The sequence below is a fragment of the Anomaloglossus baeobatrachus genome, chromosome 6, assembly GCF_048569485.1.
Source record: "Anomaloglossus baeobatrachus isolate aAnoBae1 chromosome 6, aAnoBae1.hap1, whole genome shotgun sequence".
Lineage (NCBI taxonomy): Eukaryota > Metazoa > Chordata > Amphibia > Anura > Aromobatidae > Anomaloglossus > Anomaloglossus baeobatrachus.
In genome coordinates this window covers 94505145-94525981 of record NC_134358.1, presented here as the reverse complement: position 1 = coordinate 94525981, position 20837 = coordinate 94505145, and the positions used below count along the sequence as shown (strand labels likewise).

Sequence of the window (20837 nt, the reverse complement as noted above, 5' to 3'; positions counted from 1 at the left end):
TCTTGACTTCCGGATATGGAACGATCCCCGCCCACCCTCCCTTGTGTTTAATACCGAGGGGAATTTTGTCTGGGTTGTTTCTTTGTCACAGCAGCGGGGGGTAGGTCTGGTCCAGAGGCGGTTGAAGGCAATGGTAACTGGACAGAGAGACACCATCTTGGTATGGTGGCTCCAGGTTCCGGGATGTTGCAGGCACGGGGTTCTGCAAAGTTGGAGGGTTAATCCGTAGGTGATTAATACCTCATCTCTGGGTCGGTGTGTTGCGGCCAGGGATACTGGGGTGAGAAGTGGTTCCTGGACTGGGCCTACTCAGGGTTGTATATTTACTGTATTGGTTACTGTGTTACCTATTGTTATTTGTTGGGGTCGCCCGTTGGACGGCGCCCCCTTGTGTTAGTATGTAAATAATAGGTAATAAAGGCTGCTGTGGCCAATTTTAAACCAAGTCACATGCAGTTCGTGTATTATTTACAGATGGTATTGGTGGGTAACACACATACAGCACGACTGGAGAATCCTTCCTCAATGGTCATGTGCATTAGATGTGTTGGCCTGGGCTAACTGGACTGGTTGCCCTTTTTTGCTGTGAGTACAATCTCCTAACAACTATCAGTCTTTTACCGCCACGAGTCGAGTGATGTAAGCCCGCAGTATTACTCCTCTAAGTTGGCTTAGAGACGTTATAATTATTTTATCACTTCCAGCCGCCACTTTATGATCCAATTATGTCACAGTTATGGAATCCTATGAATAAAGAGATAACCAGACTGACACAAGCCGCACATTGTCACATGTGTCCCCGTCACCGGTAGTGCTCAGATGGTGATACGGTAGTACAACTGCTGATAAATATTGATCATGTGCAATTTCCTGTGCTGTCTGTTCTGCTGCCAGCACACACTTGTGCCCATGTCATCTGCATTATAGAAAATAATGAATTTTCATCATGTGCTCCAGTGTTTGATGGGTGCTACCATGTAATAAAGATCTGTGTCACATCATACAGTGCCATGTGGTTTATTTGACCAGAGCAGAGGCTTTGCTTACACCCCTGTGGATATAGCCAGGGTACCCAGGGCAAAATGTTTCTGAGGGCTGTAGCACAGGCTCTGAATCACTAGTAGACGCCTGTAGGATACATAAGGTACCTTCCACATGTAAGGCGGTGGACTGAAGACATGTTCCTCCCTGGACATGCCAACCGCACTGGTGTATTGTAGTGCGTATTATGTCATGTGGCATTGTAATATTTCCATGTATAGTGATGAGCTAATGTAATGCATAGCAATAAGATATAACGCATAGTGATGTCTGATGGTGTAAGGTATAATGTAAAGTATAAGATAAGATGTATAGAAATGTTATATAGGATGTTTGGTAAAATAGCTCTGCCCATCAACTGACTGTAGGGCAAGTAATACTTAAGTGTTGGGCCTAGCCCACAATGGGAGGAGTTAGTCTCCAGGGTAAGTGACTATTTCCTTCTAGAACATTAGACAGGGCCGACTAGAGACTAGTATGGACGTCCAAGTCAGACAGGTTGTCAAGCCCATATGTAGTGGGTGACTCGTGGCAACTGCAACTTGCAGAATTGATCCTCGGGTGTTACTGAAGCATTCAACAACTTGGGGGCCAGATATCTACCCTCGGACGAGTGGCTCTAAACTGAAGGAGCCGGAGTAGTGACAACTGGTCAGGCCCGCTAACTGTCAAGGTATGTGGTTAGTATCACTGGCATGGGACCAGGGCGGGACTGGGACTAAAATTCAGCCCTGGCATTTGGGGGTACACAGGGCCACTTTTCGTGTGGTGATTGTGTAATATATTTCTGCCTTGTATATGTGAGCACTGTATGGCATTATGTGAGCACTGTATGGCATTATGTGACACTGTATGGCACTATGTGACACTGTATGGCACTATGACACTGTATGGCACTATGTGACACTATATCACTCTGTCACACTGTATGGCACTATGTGACACTGTATGGCACTATGTGACACTGTATGGCACTATGACACTGTATGGCACTATGACACTGTATGGCACTATGTGACACTGTATCACTCTGTCACACTGTATGGCACTATGTGACACTGTATGGCACTATGTGACACTGTATGGCACTATGACACTGTATGGCACTATGACACTGTATGGCACTATGTGACACTGTATCACTCTGTCACACTGTATGGCACTATGTGACACTGTATGGCTCTATGTGAGTACTGTATGGTATTATGTGAGTACTGTATGGCACTATGACACTGTATGGCACTATGTGACACTATCACTCTGTCTCACTGTATGGAGCTATGTGACACTGTATGGCACTACGTGAGCACTGTATGGCATTATGTGACACTGTATAGCACTATGAATACTGTATGACATTACGTGAGCACTGTATGGCACTAATGAGTACTGTATGGCACTATGTGAGTGTATGGCACTATATGAGTACTGTATGGCACTATGTGACACATTGTTGCAGTGTGTAGCAGACCTTGATGTATTTTCTGCTGTTTGCTTCCCTGATTTTTGGAATGTTCCACCACATACCTGTGTCCTAATCACTCTACAAGCGCTGCAGTCACTACAAGGGATTGTACCTGTGCGGACAGGTCCAGGACTAATATCACTGATATCACACTAATTAGTCCTCGATTAATGACTCCGCGCCCCTCCACACACACACACACACACACACACACACACACACACACACACACACACACACACTGCACCCCCATTACCCCTCCACACACACACAATACAATGCACCCCCGTTACCCTCACATACACACAATACAATGCACCCCCATTACCCCTCGCGCGCGCGTACACACACAATACAATGCACCCCCATTAGCCTCTATCACACACACAATACACCCACCCCCATCACCCACTACACACACACACACACAGCACCCCCATTACCCCTCGCAAACACACACACACGCAAACACACACACACAATACAATGCACCCCCATTAGCGCCACACACACACACAATACAATACACCCCCCCATCACCCACTACACACACACACACACACACACACACACTACAATGCACTCCCCATTACCCCTCCCCCCACACACAATACAATGCCCCCTCCATTACCCCCTCCCCAGACATAATACAAGGCACCCCCCATCACCCCTTACACACACAAATTACACTACCCCATCACTACACACTCCTACCTCCCCCCTGCTCCCAGTGCTTCCCCTCTGCCTGTCACAAAGATGTGTTCCTTCACAAATGTTCCCCATTATGTGTCCTCAGCTTCTCCCCACTCATCCCCCATTAATTAAACCTGCCATCTTCGCCTCCTCCATGGAGCGCTTACCGCTGCCTGAGGCATCCTGTGTGGCTCCCGCAGCACAGTGATGACATCAGCAAGTTGCTGATCTCATCAGATTGCTGTATGTCAGGGGCGGGGCCTAGTCCCGGCGCGCTGTTCAAATGTATTTACGTCTGAAAGACGCAAATACATTTGAATAGGAAGGAGGAACCTGCGGTCACCGCCACCTCCGCGCTCCTCAGCAGTGTGTGCATGCCAGGCACACTATCACACAGCAGGGTTGACACAGCACAGCACGCTGCCTCCTGGTCCTGCTGCAGCTAGTGTGCCCGGCATGCACACACTGCCTGGGAGCGCGGCGGTGGCTGCAGATACAGCGGCCCACTACAGGCACTGGCCCACCACAGGGACCGGCCCATCTGGCATTTACCAGAATTGCCCTATGGTCAGTCCGGGCCTGCATGGGACTGAGTGTGGCTTTCCCTGGCAGAATCCCCTCTTGTGACTGCTTGCATAAGGCTCTTCACCGGGGTTTTGGCAAATTCTGTACCCCCAACCCCTACGGGGAGAAGAGATCTCCAGGTGTCTGGGAGCCTGCTGCTCCATTTTTGCCTTAGTGATCCAAACCCCTGGAGTCCCTGTTATGCGAGGGAAGGATACGTAAATCCGCTGTAAGAGAAAGTGACTGTCAAAGACTTTACTGTTGTGTTGGACTGGGCTGTGCTGGAGCTCACAGGTCCAGAAAGATCAGGAACAACCCAGTGGAAGCTAGAACTGTATCTGGTACTATGCTGTGATACTGAGGCTGTGCTTAAGTTATGTGTCCGCTATCTCATGTGAGGTGAGGTTGTGACTAAAAAACTGTGGAAACTGTTAGAGGGAAGCTAGTAACCCCTTCCTACCCATCCCTGTGTTGTAATAATGTATAATATGAAAGTAATAAAATACGTTTTATTACTTACATATTCCCTATGGAAATGAGCAGCGTTTCTAGCCCCATGGGCGTTTGCATGCTTTCCATGATATCACACCCCTGTGGCCATGATACCACGGATTTTCATGTGCGATGTCACCATCAGCGTCTTCAGATCCCGCACTTACCATGCACACTTACCATTCTCGCCACCTTCTCATCCTGGTGTTTACTTGCCGGGTTCAGACGCGCGCTGTGCATGACCGGAACCGCAGGAGTCTTCTGAGCATGAGCAGTGTGCGTCTGAAGCCAACAAGCAAGCACCAGGATGTGGCGGCGAGAATGGTAAGTGAGCATGCTCGGTTTTGTGAAGGAGCAGACGTGACGTCGCTCATGTAAATTTATGGTATCACGCTCACAGGGGTGTGATACCATGGAAAGCATACAAATGCCTACGGGGCGATGCAATGCCCATGTCCCTGCTCATTTACATAGGGAATATGTAAGTAATAAAATGTATTTTATTACCTTCATATTACACAATATTACAACACGGGGATGGGTAGGAAGGGGTTACTAGCTCACACATCACCCTGCTTGTAGGTTATAACGCTTTTTTGACCTGACAGGTTACCTTTAAGTAAAGAACTGTTGGTTAAAGAGAACTGTTGGTCTCCATGTCAGTCTATTTTGCTGTTTGGTCCTGGCCTGCCAAAGACAACAGCGACATACGACCTGCTATGATGTATGACCTGTGCCACACAAGTCCATGCACCCAGCCACGACTACGGTTTTCATGTAGTATGCCAGGGCACGAGGCATCCAAAGTCAATCCTTGCACACGACTCCGCATCATGTTACACATGTGTGGCGCCCTGGACTAGCCAGGTAGCCACAGACAAAACACACCCCCCCACCCCCAGACAGTAACATTAGTCAGACACGAAACCCTTGTTGCCTCCCTCCAGGGTCTGATGTCCACACCAGGTGGGGCGGAGCCAGGCGGTTGGCCCCACCCACCGAGGAGTTCACAGGCCTGGAGGCGGGAAAAGTGACAGTTTAGTGTTGGAGGTGAAAGTGAGAGGTCACCAAACTGCAAGTGTCTGGGTCGGAGCCCAGGCACTGACAGCACGGTTGGCAGATGGTGGTGGCCGTCTGCAGCAGTTGGTCAGCAGAACTCCGCAGAGCCGTAAGGACCGGGGCTGGGCGGTGGCCCACCGGTACCGGACCGGGGAACGGAGTGAAGCTAAGCACACCCAGGCAGGGCCATCGGACCCCGACCAGGCTTGGAGCCGCTGTCAATAGTCAAATCCGAATGTGACAGGAACCCCCGGGGTTCCCTAACAACCAAGTCCCGATTGAAGGCAACCGCTCACACCGTGAGGACATACAGCCACCGCCACCGGCTAGAAGTCCAAGGGCCAGCGCCTGCTGGCAAAACGGCTCCTCCGGTATCTATACACCAGGAAGCGGACTACCGTTGGGAAGCCATTGGAGTCAACACAGTACACTAAGGTGCAGGGAGAGACAGCCACCATCACCTGTCCGGGGAGAGACACAGCAGCCGGCTGCGGGACCCGTCCATCCAGCCGTTTGGTTTACCGGAGACTTTGTGCATCTCTTGCTGAGTGAGTACACCCGTGCCATCCGGCACCGCGCCGTGCTGTCTCTGCAACCCTGCACCTCACCGACCCTGCCTCCCCGTCTCACCACCGGGCCCCGGGACCACCAACCCCTACCCACGGAGGGGGAAAACAACATCCCAGCTGCTCCCTACCATCGCTCCCGGGATCCCCGTCACCAGCAGCGGTGGTGCCCATCTTCACCACAACCCGTGGGTGGCGTCACGGACTAAATCCCCCAAACAAACCACCCCCTTTTCACTCACGGGCAAGGAACGCCGCTCGAGTCCCCGGATCTGGACCACCGCTCGAGCCACCGAGCAGCAACAGCAGCGCCGGACCCGAGCGTTAGCGAGCGCAGCACCCCGCCGCCCGCGACACATGCGCCCTAGCATGGAGTCTATCTATTTTTTCCTCAAACCAGTGCATGTCCGCTCTGAGATTTGTGGTGACATAGTGGTACTCAAGTATTAAGTATTTGTTAAGCAAATTAAGTCTAAGCTTTAACTATGGACCAGACTACTACAAGAGGCAAACATGATTCCATTGTTGTAACGTTGTAGAATCAGAAAAAAGGAGCTGCCATGACTGATGGACATAGTAAAGAAATGGAGATGCCGGAGACTGGTGAAGTCTAATTTCTAGAGATTGTGGTTGATATGGCTGTGGTTAGCATGGAGCAGTAGGGGAGAGAGTTAAGGAAGGACCATGATGTGATTTAATCTTTTTTAAATCAGATACATTTTTTCTTGAACATTTTTTGCACGTACATGAAAAAGAAAACACTAGGAAATACATAACCTAAGCAACTCCCTTCCCCCCTGGAACCAAAATGATCCATTAACCAAGACAAATATTCATTCACATTTTCATGTACCCCAAGGCAGAACACACATAATCCGACAGCAACACTGATAGCCCAAACAGAGCTACCCGTTAACCCGAGTCTAAATGGCCACAGTGACTCTCCCTCCATCCCTAAATACCCTTGGCATGCATAGATTCCTCTTATCCCTCCGTAATGTGTACGCCTCTAAAATTACCTAGAATAATCCCAATAACAAAGATCTAGCCCACATCAGTTGTCAGCACCAGATTTGGGGTGTCGAGCCAAGGAGCCCAGAGATCTTTAAATTTCTTGTACACCTTCCTTTTTCTGAAACATATACTTTTCTAGTCTAAGGATATTATTTACTTTATCGATCATATCGGGGCTGTAGTATTCTTCCAATAAGAAGCTATAGTCTTCTGTGCCTGGTATAGTATGCGTGCAATAGCTATCTTGTGACTCTCCTGAATGAGAAGTTATGCCGTATACCCAATGTTACACGTCAGAGGCCTCGGTGAACTTGGCAGTCACATACATAGTCTATGAGGTCTAGTACACCTGTCCAATACCTTCTTAGTCACGGGCAATTACACATGACATGTGTCATGATCCATGCCTGGCTCAGCCGCCGCTGAGCCATGGCCGGTATTCCATCTCAGGGTCAGGTTGTGAGGGGTTAATTTCATCCTGCCTCGTTCTGTCAGGCCGCTATATCCTGACGCTGCACCTTCGGTGCAGTGCCAATGATAATTCCTGCTCTGCAGCGTGCATGCTTGGCTCCCGTGAGTTACCTAATCTGTCCTGCCTCTCAGCTACCTTGTTCTGACCTGCGCCCTCCTCTGTTCGTCCATCTGTCCCATTTCCTGACTACCCGGTCTTGTCTGTCTGTCCTCCCAGCCTTGTCTGCCTTATGCCTGTTCTGACCTGTGTCCCCTCCACCACTGTATCTTCGTTCCTGACTTCGGCTCCGTCTGTCCCTTGGCTGTATACGTGACTTGCCGGATACTGACCCTCGGCGATCACCTGACCAAGATTTGATTATTCCCTGTACTACTGATGAGACCTCCTGTTGCAAACCTGGCTTTCTGACTATTCTACTGCCCTCTGGTGGGCTGTCTGCTTATTTTACTCTGAATCTACACTGCTTCTAGCTTCAATGTCTCTCTTAGAACAGCTTGACAAGATGTATCAGGTCCGCATCCACAACCCCACATTTCCAGCAGCACGAGTCAGGGCTAGTCCCTATTTTAAATTATTACACCGGAGTACTGTATACCCTATGCACTAAGAATAATTGTAATAGCCTATGTGACTCAGTGACTGACAATAACTGAATATTTTGAACTACCTCCTCCTCTATATGTAGAAATAAGACATACGTCTCCCTGCCATTTTTCCCTAAGGCAGCAAGTGTCCATCCTACCTTTGGCCCCTTGTAAATACATGTAATACCAAGAGATTGCGCCCTTTGTGTCTCCAGCCTCCACCGACAAATCTAGTAACAGAGTACGATCCACCGGTGACAAACTCTTAGATCTAGACCAGTGGTTCCCAACTCCGGTCCTCATGACCCCCAACAGGTCATGTTTTCAGGATTTCCTTAATATAGCACAGGTGATGCCTTGACAATGATTCCATCACCTGTTCAATAGTAAGGAAATCCTGAAATCATGACTTATTGGGGGCCATGAGGACTGGAGTTTGGGAAACCTTGATCTAGATGGTACTTTACAAGCATTCCTAAGCTGTAGGTATTGGAAAAACCTGCTGTTTGGAAGATGTGATCTAATCTAGTATGAGAGGCGTTGTTGGTGAAAAGATTGTGCCTTGGTTTCCTGCCAGTTAGTGACCCTCACCAACAGAACCAAATCATATGGAATCAAACCAAAGTGAGAAACCTCCGAGTGCGCCTCCTTAGTTGTCTAACCAACCAACCTTATTGAATCTTTGACTAACTTTTCAGTTTACACTTTCAATATGTTATTTATATATTTTCTGATTGCTTGTGTAGCGCCAATGTAGACGACTGTACTGTACGGGTAATGTCCTCGGAAGGGCTAACAATCTGATTTCTTTATCAGTATGTCTTCTAAGTGTGGGAGGAAAACTGGAGTACCCGGAAGAAACCCATATAGCCTGTCTTCATCCCTGGATGCACCACGTGGCGTATACTGCTATACCCGTTACTCCAGAACCGGATTTACATATTTCTACGTCCTAGGCCAATGCACATTATTCTGTGCCCCCTCCCACTGGTGCTGGTGTCACTCAGTGCTACTAGCTCTGTATCCTTACGACATCTTCTGTCAGAGTTAGAAGCTATGGCAGGGATGGAGATAGACACTGGAAGAAGTGACTGCAGCGCCGGCTCTCTACTTCTGTCACCCAGGATCTAGGATGTCTTGAGAGGGGGCAGCGATGCAAGAAACTGTAGTAAGTAATGAATATGAATGCACCCTACTAAGTGCTGCACCCTGGGCCATGACGTAGATTGGCCTTATGGAAAATCCGACCCAGCCTTACCCAAACGAAATGTTACCATCCTGTCACGCTCTCCTGGCACAAAGGTCACTTGTATTTGCTTTTGGTCTTTTGTTTAGATATCAGGTAGCCACTTTAGTTTTGTATGGCCATCACCAGATCTGCAGCTTTCTAAACCGTGCTATAAGAAGTATTAGTATTGAACGGTTTCCGATCCTACCCGTGTATTTATGGACGACAAATGATTCCTAGGGTCATGATGATTGGTTATCAATAATTTTTCTTTAAAAAAACAAAAAACCCTCTCACTGTTGGCATCTTTAACATATCTCATGACAGGTGCAATTTTACTACATATTTTTGCATTTTTTTATGCGCACTGCCATATTGAGCCTGTAATAGGATGTTTATAGTCTGGTATAATGTATTTCTGTGTGCCTATACTTTAATACAGAGAAACCTAATGGTTTCCAATGTCTGAAAAAACCCATCAGCACATTCTAACACAGGTTTCTCTTTTTTAATAGCGGTTTTGGACTTTTTTTTCTCATAAGTTAAAAATGGTCCGTGATCTTTTAAGGCTTGGATCCATTTTTGGTCTGTTTGGCAATTTTTACAATCCTTGTTGCATCCATTTTTCATGTAGGAAAACAAAATTCTTTGCTCCTTCTGGTCCTTTCATAGTAGAATACAGACATATATATTTTTTTACTGGCCTTGGCGCAACAGAATGTCTCTTGTTTTGTTTTTGTTGCCAATTAGATATCTATGATCTGCTCACAAAAATAACGGATCGCACACAGGCATGGATTACATTATGATGGTTTCTTAATTTCTTTATCTGGTTTACTGTTTTGATAAAATGTAAATATTGGGTGCTTTTTCCTGCCCTAGACCACCCCTTCTCCATCTTTAAACCATATAATAAAATAGAATTATAGAATATCAAGTGTTATGCACTAAAATACCCCAGACATCCCAGAATATTCAATATTAAAGGAGTTGTCTGGTCTCATAATATGGATTGCTTATCCTAAAAGATGCTTTACACCCAGCGACATCGCTAGCGATGTCACTCGTGAAAGCACCCGCTCCCATCGTTTGTGCGACAGGGGCAAATCGCTGCCCGTGGCGCACAATATCGCTAGTACCCGTCACACATACTTACCTGCCTAGCGACGTCGCTGTGGCCGGCAAACAGCCTCTTTTCTAAGGAGGCGGTTCGTGCGGCGTCACAGCGACGTCACGCGGAAGGCATCCAATAAAAGCGGAGGGGCGGAGAGCAGCCGCATTGAAGTCACGCCCACCTCGTTGCCGGAGGACACAGGTACAGTGTTGTTCGTCGTTCCTGGGGTGTCACAAGTAGCGATGTGTGCTGCCTCAGGAATGACGAACAACCTGCGTCCAGAACAAGGAACGACATTTCGGAAATGGACAACGTGCCAACAATCCAACGATTTGGTGAGTATTTTACATCGTTAGCGGTCGCTCGTACGTGTCACACGCAACAACGTCACTAACGAGGCCGGATGTGCGTTACGAATTCCGTGACCCCAACGACATCTCGTTAGCGACGTCGTGGCGTGTAAAGCCCTCTTTAGGATAGATCATTTGTATTTGACCAGAGGAGTTGTGGTACTCTGCACCCCTGCGATGTGTGGTGCCCACTGCTGAGAACTGCAGCTCTGCTCTCACTAAAGGAGAACTAAGACCCTCAAGAGGCACCATAAGTCAGTGCACGCAGGTCCTAATGGTCTGTAATACAGACCGTAAGGGCCATTGCTCAGAGCTGGGTCCATGTACATGGCGACAGTGTGTTATTAAGCCTTGGCTTTCATTCTTGCAGTGATCTGAGGATCATAAATACAAAGTGATAAGTATAACTTTCTCCTGACTTCCTCTATGATTTGCCAGGTGAAAATTGGAGACTGCAGGATTCCGGTTGAGTTAATTATAGTGAAAAGGTGTTGGAATTAATTACTCTTTTATGTAGTGACATGTAAAACAAAAGCCAGCCAGACATTGAAATGAGCCAGCAATCTAATATCCAGGATATGGTGTATAGAATCATAGAATGGTAGAGTTGGAAGGGACGTCTAGGGTCATTGTGTCCAACCTCCTGCTCAATGCAGGATTCACTGAACCATCTCTGGCAGATGTCTCCCCAGCCTCTGAAGACTTCCATTGATGGAGAGCTCACCACCTCTCGTGGCCGCCTGTTCCACTCGTTGATCACTCTCACTGGCAAAAAGTTTTTTCTAATATCTAATCTGTGTCTCCTCCCAATCAGTTTCATCCCATTGATTCTAGTCTTTCCTTGTGCAAATCAGAATAGGTCTGACCCCTCTACAGTGTATGGTCTTGGTTTTACTTCCCAACACAAGTAAATTATGCTCTTATAGATCATATAAAGAATTGGAGCATTCAGATTTGAGGTTGGTACCTTATATGATCGTCAGTGCAGAAATGTGGATTTTGGAGTCTATACTGTCAGCAACACCTTAGATGGCTGACAGCCATCGCTCCCACTTACCCGTACACAGGAAATCTCAGTTCGGCTCCTGTGTTCCCTAAGACAGAGACGCTCTCAGACTCCTCGTATCAGCAACTTATCAAAAGAACAAGCTTTCTCTCCCCAACATCATCTAATACATATTAAACTAAAAAGACAGCCAAACTAACAGATTTCAGCATGATTGGTCGACCATCTAATATATGTGTAGGGGCCTCCAGATTCTCATAGAAACAAAGGCTCAGACAGGATGCAGCAGATCCCATTAATAAAGGTGGGGGCGGCTCATGTGCTAAATAGTGATAAAACAACCACTCTCAACCTACCAGCTTATTAGTGGATGATTGTGCAGTGTTAGGGTATGTGCCCACGATTAGGACTCACTTCGCCCTGGATGTGTTGCGGGTCCTGACCTGCGGGGCCGAGAGTCTCCTCCGCAGGAGACTGCAGCTGCTCGTACCCACGATCAGAGTTCAGTGCGCTGCGGTCTCTCCCTTGTGTTCTCCCTACAGAGGTCACATGCGAATCCGCAGCAAACAATTGACATGCTGCGGTCTGGAAAGACGCACCACAGGTCAGTGTTTGCTGCGGAAAAAACAAGCACAGTGGGCACGGGATTTCTAGAAATACATCCACTGTGCTTGTACTGTATAACACAGCGTTTTGCACACAGCACAGAGATGAAGTTTGCAATAGGGCACAAGTCACACACATGTGAATCACACTGTCCAGCCAACAGCTTATTACATGTCCCTTCTGGACCCTTTTTTACAGGGTGCAGCCAGGCCCATCAATAGTGACCTTTTACACTAGAGGCTTATACCTTTGTGAAAGAGTACCGGGCAACTCCTCTAATCGAATAGTAGGGGCTGTAATAGGCTGTTGGCTGGGCACTGTGTTTCACATGTGTATGACCTGCGCCATATTGCAAGCTTCATCTGTGCCCATTTCTAATACTGGGCAATCACCACTTCTTTGAACTGGTAGGTTGAGACTGGTTGGTTTGTCAGTATTTTCCACCTGTGTTTCCTCCTTTACTTAGTCTTAGAGGGACTTCTACATCCTGACTGTGCATTTGTTTCTATGACCTTGGCTGATGAATACTATTGCCCCTTTGCTCTGTTTATAATTTAATTATTCCTTATTTCTTTGGCTATGCCTCACATTTCTCCCCTGACACATGTTGTTGGGTGGTGGTAGGAAGCGGTAGGGGGATTAAAGCAGGCACGTTATACATACTGAGCCTTCCGCGTGGCTGTGACACTGTTTCCGGGCCTCTCATACTACTTCCTGTGCGTCTCATTATCCTTCATACATATCCACTGCTTCCCCCGCCCAAAGGTAGTCCCGGCGTCTCTGATTGGTTGCAGTCAGTCAGACCCTTTGTGACAGCGTGCCTAACTGCTTTCAATCACAGATGCTGTGTGTATCCCTATCGTGGTGTAAAAATAAATAAAAAATTGGTGTAGGGTCCCTGCATATTATGATACCCAGCACAGATACAGCATACGGCTACAGGCTGCAGCCCCCAGCCATGTGCTTATCTTGGCTGTGTATCAAAATGAAACAACCACGTGCGTCTTTTTTAAAATAAATAGTTTAGAAAAACAGCATGCGTCCCCCCCCCCCCAATTTTGATACCCAGCCATGATAAAGCCAACAGCTGAAGACGGTATTCTCAGGCTGGGGAGACCCATGGTTATTGCATTCCCCCAGCCTAAAAATTGCAGCCTCCAGCCACCCACAATTGTCACAGCCATTAGATGCGACAACCCCGGAACTTTACCTGGCTCTTCCCGATTGTCCTGGTGCAGTGCAGTCGGGGTAATAAGGGGCTAATGACAGGTCACAGCTGCCACTAAGCCCTAGATTAGGAATGGGAGGTGTCTATGAGACCCCCCCAGTACTAATCTGTAAGTGAAAAGAAATAAACAAAAACACCTAAAAAATCCTTTATTATTTCTCTCATTTATTAACCTCCAAAATATTTCTGCAGGTCCGACATAATCCACACGAGGACCCACAACGATTCTAGCTCTGCTACATACATATTAAAAGCACAGTGTGCAGGCACAAACATGTCCGTACACTGTGAGCTTCAGGCAGAGACTGAGCTGCAGCGATGAGCAGTGATGTCACTCAGTTTATTTGCAGTCACAGGTGGAGGACCGTGACTGCAAATAACCTGAGTGATGTCACTGTCCACTGCTGCGGCTCAGTCTCTGCCTAAGGCCGGGGCCACACGAGGGACTAATGCGATCCTTGCATGACACTCGCTCACGCTGGCAGCACAACGGGAGCCGAGTGTCATGCAAGTGTCACTGCGACTGAGGTCCGATCATGCGATCGGACCTTAGCTGCGGGGGGGGGCGGGCCGGCACTGAGGAGGGGAGGGCAGGCACTGAGGATGGGCGGGCTGGCGCTGTGGAGGGGAGGGATTTATCTCCCTCTCTCCTCTGTAGCTGGCTATTGCCATTCTGGCCCTGTACTCACGGTACACCGGTGTACTGCGAGTGCAGTGCGATTTTTCTCTTGCCCCATAGACTTGAATGGGTGCGAGAGAAACCAGGAACGCATTACAGTCGCAGCATGCTGAGATTGTTTTCTCGGTCCGATTTAGGGCTGAGAAAATAATTGCTCATGGGTGCTGACACACAGCCTAATATTGGTCCGAGTTTAATGCAATGTTTTATCGCATTCCACTTGCTCCGATTTTCAAGCCTTGTGTCTTAGGCCTCAAGCCCACAGCATGCGGACATGTTTTGTGTCCGCTTTCTATGCTTTCAGTATGCATGTAGCAGAGCTGGAATCGTCGTGGGACCTTGTGTGGATTACCTCAGTCCTGCAGGGGTGTTTTGGGGGGTTAATATAGGGTGGAAAGGATTTTTTTTGTATTTTATTTCAAATAAAGGATTTGTTTGGTGTTTGTGTTTATTTTCACTTACAGATTAGTAAGGGAGAGGGGTCTCATAGATGCCTCCCATTACAATTCTAGAGCTTAGTGGCAGCTGTGAGCTGTCATTAACCCCTTATTATCCCACTTGACACCGTACCAGGGCAATTGGGATGAGCTGGGTAAAGTTCCAGGATTGTCTCATCTAAAGGATGCGACAATTCTGGACGGCTGCAGGCTGCTATTTTTAGGCTGGGAGGCTCCAATAACCATGGACCTCCCCAGCCTGAAAATACTAGCCACCAGCTGTCTGCGTTATCATGGCTGGGTATGAAAATTGGGGGGGAATGCATGAAGTTTTTATTTAAATAATTAAAAAAACATTTCCTTTTTTTAAAGGGTATTCTTAGCCAAAAAGTAAAAAAAAACCTTGAATATTCCTACAAGGAATATCTCAAGGATTTTTCTAGCTGCCACATGATTCTGTTAATATCACATAATTTTATATATTTATTCTAAAAGCCAGTAAAACACTTGAATTATGAAATTTTAAATTATATCAATAAAAATAGCATCATTTTAACCCTTTGTAGCTGGAACATTGCCCAATGACACACCAGCAATGAATGTTTCGAGGTTTAGTGGTAGCTCCTAGAAAAGAAGATATTGAGTCAACAAATGGGTTTGTTTGATCGCAAACTGTGGCCCCAATTTTAGAACCAGGAGCGCTGAGTATCATAACAACTTGTTACCTATTAACATATGGTTGATTGCGTTTGGAGATTATGCACAAGTCCCACAGAATAATTGCTCTTCATCCAGTATAGCTGGTAAATGATTTGTAGGACGGCCACCTGCATCTCCCCTTACCGTAAATCTGCTGTCACAATAAGTTTGTAATAGATCAGGATTTGTAGGGTCACGTAGTTATCAAGGTCAAAAAGAGAAATGTCTTTGCAGTTCAAACAGTCATGGGAAGTAAACACTGTATTGTGGTGGCAGAGCCCCTTTAGTTATAAAATAGATGGGGCAATAACGTTAAAGCATAAAGACACAATTGGAGCCTTTGTTTTTTATATAGGCACATGACTTATTCCATCCAAAGACAATACTAAGGACCAGTGGACATTCACTGCGAGTGGAAGAAAGGCGATTCCGGCAGCTAAATAGGAAAGGGTTCTTTACAGTTAGAGCAGTCAGACTGTGGAATGCCCTACCATAAGAGAGTGATGACAGATACTATATCCGCATTTAAAAAGAGGGGCTCACAACCAATGGCAATGTGGGTGATAATCTAGTGCTAAAGAATATATAACTGGTGGAGAAAGAATGAATTTACTTGATCTTTCTTTTTTTAACCTATATAGATATGCACGAATATATGAATGTAGGTCGCGGCTAAATATTCCTTTCTAACAATCTTTTCTCTTGTTTCAGACTTGCAAATGGCTGCACAATGTGTAACCAAAGTGGAACTGAGCATTTCCTGTGAAAATCTCCTAGATAAAGACGTCGGGTCCAAATCTGATCCGTTATGTGTCCTCCTCATGAACACAAGTGGCCAGCAATGGTTCGAGGTACTTAATTACATGCTCTATTTTATATCTGATACTATTTCCAAGGGTTATTCCCAATATAGTAAGTTTTTTCCTTATCTGACTGATCCCAAGTAAAGGGCTCTGGAACCCAAGAATTGGAGTCTGTAAAACCCATTCTTGAATGGAACAGTGATCTCAAGAACTCAACCTCTCTATGGGACTACTGGAGAAAGACGAATGCAGTCCTCAGCTATTTCTGGCAGTTCCATAGTCAATGAATGACTATGGCTTGAGTTAAAAGCTGCGGTGGCTCAAATAAAAATCACAACAATCTAACTAATATAAAATATGCTAGCTAGGTTATCACTAGTGCAATCATTAAAATCAGAGACTGCAAGTACAATTAAAAGGAATCTGTAGGCAGGTTTTTGCTACCTCATCTGGGAGCAGCATGATGCAGGCAAGGAGATCCTGATTCCAATGATGTATCACTTAAATTACTTGCTGCAGCCATTCTGACACATTCAGAATTATTAGATTTTCCCATGTAGTAGAGCTGAGAGTGTTGCCCCTGCCCACACCAGGCTCTCTATAGACATTGTACATTGACAGTGAGGTGTCAATCACAGGAGGGGGCGTGCTGGACTACCTTGTGTGTGACATTGTAGTCTAAGCAACGGTAAGGATCCTGCTTGTGTCCTGCTGCTTAAACAAACATAGCAAATAAACAACAGTTTGGACCTTAACAATACAGGCTTCCCTGAATTCTCTGTGTTACCCCTTGCAGCATGCTGTCTTCAGCTTATATAGCAAAAAGCTGCTGAGAGATTCCCTTTAAAGAGTTTCTGCACTTCCTTGTATCAATAAATGGTGATCCAGATGTGCCGAGGACAAATGCTGATTTTGGATGTCGTTGAGTTACTTATTTGGATTTTGTGGACTCTGGAGGGACAGCAGACAATATTGCCGCTGGTTCACATGGATCTCAACCCTAATCTAAGCTATACATTTACTCTTATGAAGACAATCTCTGTCTATATGGTATTCTTGGTCATGTGTACATCATAGCAGTGAATATGTATAGTCAGATTCAACCTCCTACTGACTATTACAGCTGATCTCTGGTGGCGTTCAGCATTGCCCCCTCTGTTGTTCAGGACTGAAATATCCTTCCTTAATATCGGGATATCCAGGAGCCAGGGCACCAAGACTTCTTTTTTAGTAACTTTAATAGTTCAGAAAAATTATAACATTTCAGGCACGCTGGCCTTTATCAAGCCATAGAAAAAGAGATAAGGCTTGATAAAGGCCCTGCGTGACTGATAGTCATTTCTCAACACTAATAAAGTTACCAAAATGATGACGTCTGGTGTCCTGGCTCCTGGATTTCTCTGTTTTGCTACAACATTGTGAAGGGTTACACCAAATGTGCATGGTCAACAGAGTGGTGCACAACACTCATCTATTGCAAGTATATCCTTCAGATTGGTCATCAATTTCAGATTGGTTGGGGTGTGAAACCCAGTGCACTGGGTGCCATGGCCTCCAAAACAAAATAATATATTGAGCTTGAACGTGACAGTTCCACATAATGCATAGTAGGCCCTCTCGAGTATTGATCAGCTCCCACTGAAATGGCTAATTTTCACAATTTTTAAAAATCACTTGCACAAAACAGTCTTCACTCTCTGGAATTGCCCAGAAATTTACAGACAATTGGCTACAGTGGTTCAAACAGTTGGCCCGATTTCATCAAGATCGGTCTTGATGAGGAACGTGGTGGAGTCAGACACTCCTGATTCATGAAGAGGTGCACACTTCTTCATGGATCTGGAGCATCTGATGTGTGGCGTGTGCCTCTGTGCACCAAGCAAGAAATTTTAGTGCAGTCCCTGACTGTAAGGAATGGCACAGAACGGGATATGAAGTGACAGAACAGCAGCTCCTAGGCTGGTCCTCAGACTTGAGACTCTGCGCTGTCCCTTATCTCAAAGGTAGGCTTGATGGTAGCCTGGTCTGAACCCATAGCATGACCCTGAATCCTGTCTGAGCCTTGATCTTACTCTCCTTCTCCCCTAACCTTGGGGAGGGCTGGAAACACAGTAACAAAACCCTAGAAAAACAACACTGACAAGGGAGAACCAAAACTCGTATACACTGCACTCAAACACAAAGGAGAGACTATACATGTACAGGGGAATAAAGAAAATTGAAAAGCAGTAAACGCATAACTTCCACACCAGTCAAAATCTCAACTACAGATCACCATAAACAGGATCACCACGAAGACCGGAATCGATGGAGCTTATGCTAAAGCTATTATTGGCTCTGAGTAGCAAGGTCCAGACTCTTATATAGGAAGGAGATGGCAGTGATTGGTAATTGGAAATCTGAGCTTCTAGTGGAGTTCCCCAGGTCAGCAGGAATTAACTCCTACATGACTGAGGAACAGAGCACATAAAACAGCCAATGCCCAGCTCTGGCTGAACAACTTGGAGACATCAGGTTGCCTGTCAGGCTTTACAGTGTGAACAGAACCTGACGCCGCCGTGACACCTAATGATTCTGGAACCAAACATAGCATGACAACAGCCCATGGCATAGACAAGCTGTGGTATCATGCCCCGTCCACCCCAGCTCTTCCCATTTTGCCATAGTTGGGAGAAACTAGTGTAAAAACAAGTTGCGCAAGAATTTGGATGACTTGTAAATCTCTTATATCTATATTTGAGTCTTAATAGAATACAAATCAAAAATTGATAATTAGACCTTTTTAATTTAATTTTAAAAGATTAACTAATTTAGAAATTGATGGCAGCCACGCATCTCTAAAAAGTTGGGATTGAATAATTTCTATAGTTTTTCCCATTGTAGACATCAGTGACACGTACAGTATATACGCAGTATATGACATAAATGTCTAAGGGGTGGGGGGTGCCACATTTAGTATAATGTATGACTTTTACAAGAAGGTTTTTCTCTGTTTTTTGACAGGTTGATCGCACAGAAAGAATACAGAATTGTCTAAACCCCAAATTCTGCAAGAGGTTTTTGGTTGACTACTACTTTGAGATAGTCCAGAAGCTGAAGTTTGCGATTTATGACATTGACAATAAAACATATGACTTGGACGATGATGACTTTTTGGGAGAGTTTGAGTGTACTTTGGGACAGGTGAGTAACATTCATTCATCATATATCATTTTGGGCTCTATATTGTAACAATGCTTATTTGGGAGTTTACATAGGAAAAAAAGCATAAAATATGTCATTTAAACCCCCCCGGAGTAAGATGTGTCTAATTCATTAAGAGATGCAAACTACTTACAACTGGCTTTTGTTTCCACCAGAAAACACCTTAAAGGGAATCTGTGAGGTAATTTATGTGTTCTGACCTACAAGAAGAGTGATGTGTGGCCTAGTAACCCCTTCCTACCCATCCCTGTGTTGTAATAGTGTGTAATACGAATGTATGAAAAAACATTTTATAACTTATGTGTACCCTACGTAAATGAGCAGGGGCTCTAGCCCCATGGGCATTGCATCGCCCTGTGGGCGTTTGCATGGTATCCGTGGTATCACGTACCTGTGGGTGTGAGATGATGGATTTACATGAGTGACGTCCCCGTCGCTCCCTGAGATCCCGCGCGTGCGCACTTGCCATTCCCACAGTCTTGTTATCCGAGTGCTTGCTTCTCGTCTTCAAACGCTCTCTACACATGACCGGAACCGCAGGAGTCTTCTGAGCATGCACAGTGCACGTCTGAAGCCGAGAAGCAAGCACCCAGATAACAAGGGAATGGTAAGTGCGCACGTGCGGGATCTCAAGGAGTGACAGTACATTGCTCATGTAAATCTATAGTATCACGTCCACAGGAGCGTGATACCACGAAAAAACATACACATGCAAACGCCCACAGGGCAATGCAACGGCCATGGGGCTAAAGCCCCTGCTCATTTACGTAGGGTACACATAAGTAATAAAACATATTTTTATACATACACATTACACACTATTACAACACAGGGATGGGTAGGAATGGGTTATTAGGCCACATATCACACTGCTACTAGGTTAGAACACATCAATTACCTGACAGGTTCCTTTTAATGAATCAGGTCCTTCAAATATTTCCTTAAAGGGATTTTGCACAAGTTCAACCCCTTCCCATATATCATTGCTTTTCAAAACAATACCTTTTCTAAAAAACTTGTATGAGATGTATAGCTCCTATGAGTGCATCTCAGCAGGGATCACATAGCACTGGATTGTTATGCAGATACTTCTTCCTCCTCCAATAAATCAGATTAAATGACAGAACAGAAAGTTGTCACTGGACTCCTGATAGTGGGTGTGGACGTTTTGGAGTGAATGACAGCTTGCCTGAGCATGCCTCCTGAAGACGCAATGAGTCTGCCTCTTGCAAGCCGAGCTGACGGTTTCAATCAGCAGCACCAGTAGGGGCCAACACCTTTGCTAGGGAAGTGCTGACATCTGCATTTCAAAAGAAAAGGGTTTAGGTAATCCAATCACTGACATGGACAGCTGAAAGCGCTGAAACATGTATAACAAGCACAGTGGCAAGGCTGTGTACTGGCTATCTAGCAATTGCTGGGCTGGTACCTACCGTGAGCTACTCTGACAGTTAATATCTCACAATATCTTCAGCAGTGTAGGGTGGAGAATGGAGGGTAGTGTGATGACTATTTTAAAAATTTTGCAAAACG

The 20837-nt window shown here is 46.0% G+C and overlaps 1 protein-coding gene across 3 annotated transcripts in view; it reads left to right on the top strand.

Moving 5' to 3' along the window:
* Window positions 1-20837, top strand: part of CPNE3 (copine 3) — a 132554-nt gene that overhangs the window by 36072 nt on the left and 75645 nt on the right. For 2 of the 3 annotated variants that reach the window (XM_075353114.1, XM_075353113.1), the window contains exons 2-3: window positions 16009-16148; window positions 19104-19283. In XM_075353114.1, the coding sequence (XP_075209229.1) occupies window positions 16017-16148; window positions 19104-19283 (312 nt within the window). In that variant the 5' untranslated portion in view covers window positions 16009-16016. Of the gene's footprint in view, window positions 1-9097; window positions 9119-16008; window positions 16149-19103; window positions 19284-20837 lie in introns of those variants that run through there. The other variant, XM_075353115.1, reaches the window with a different exon arrangement.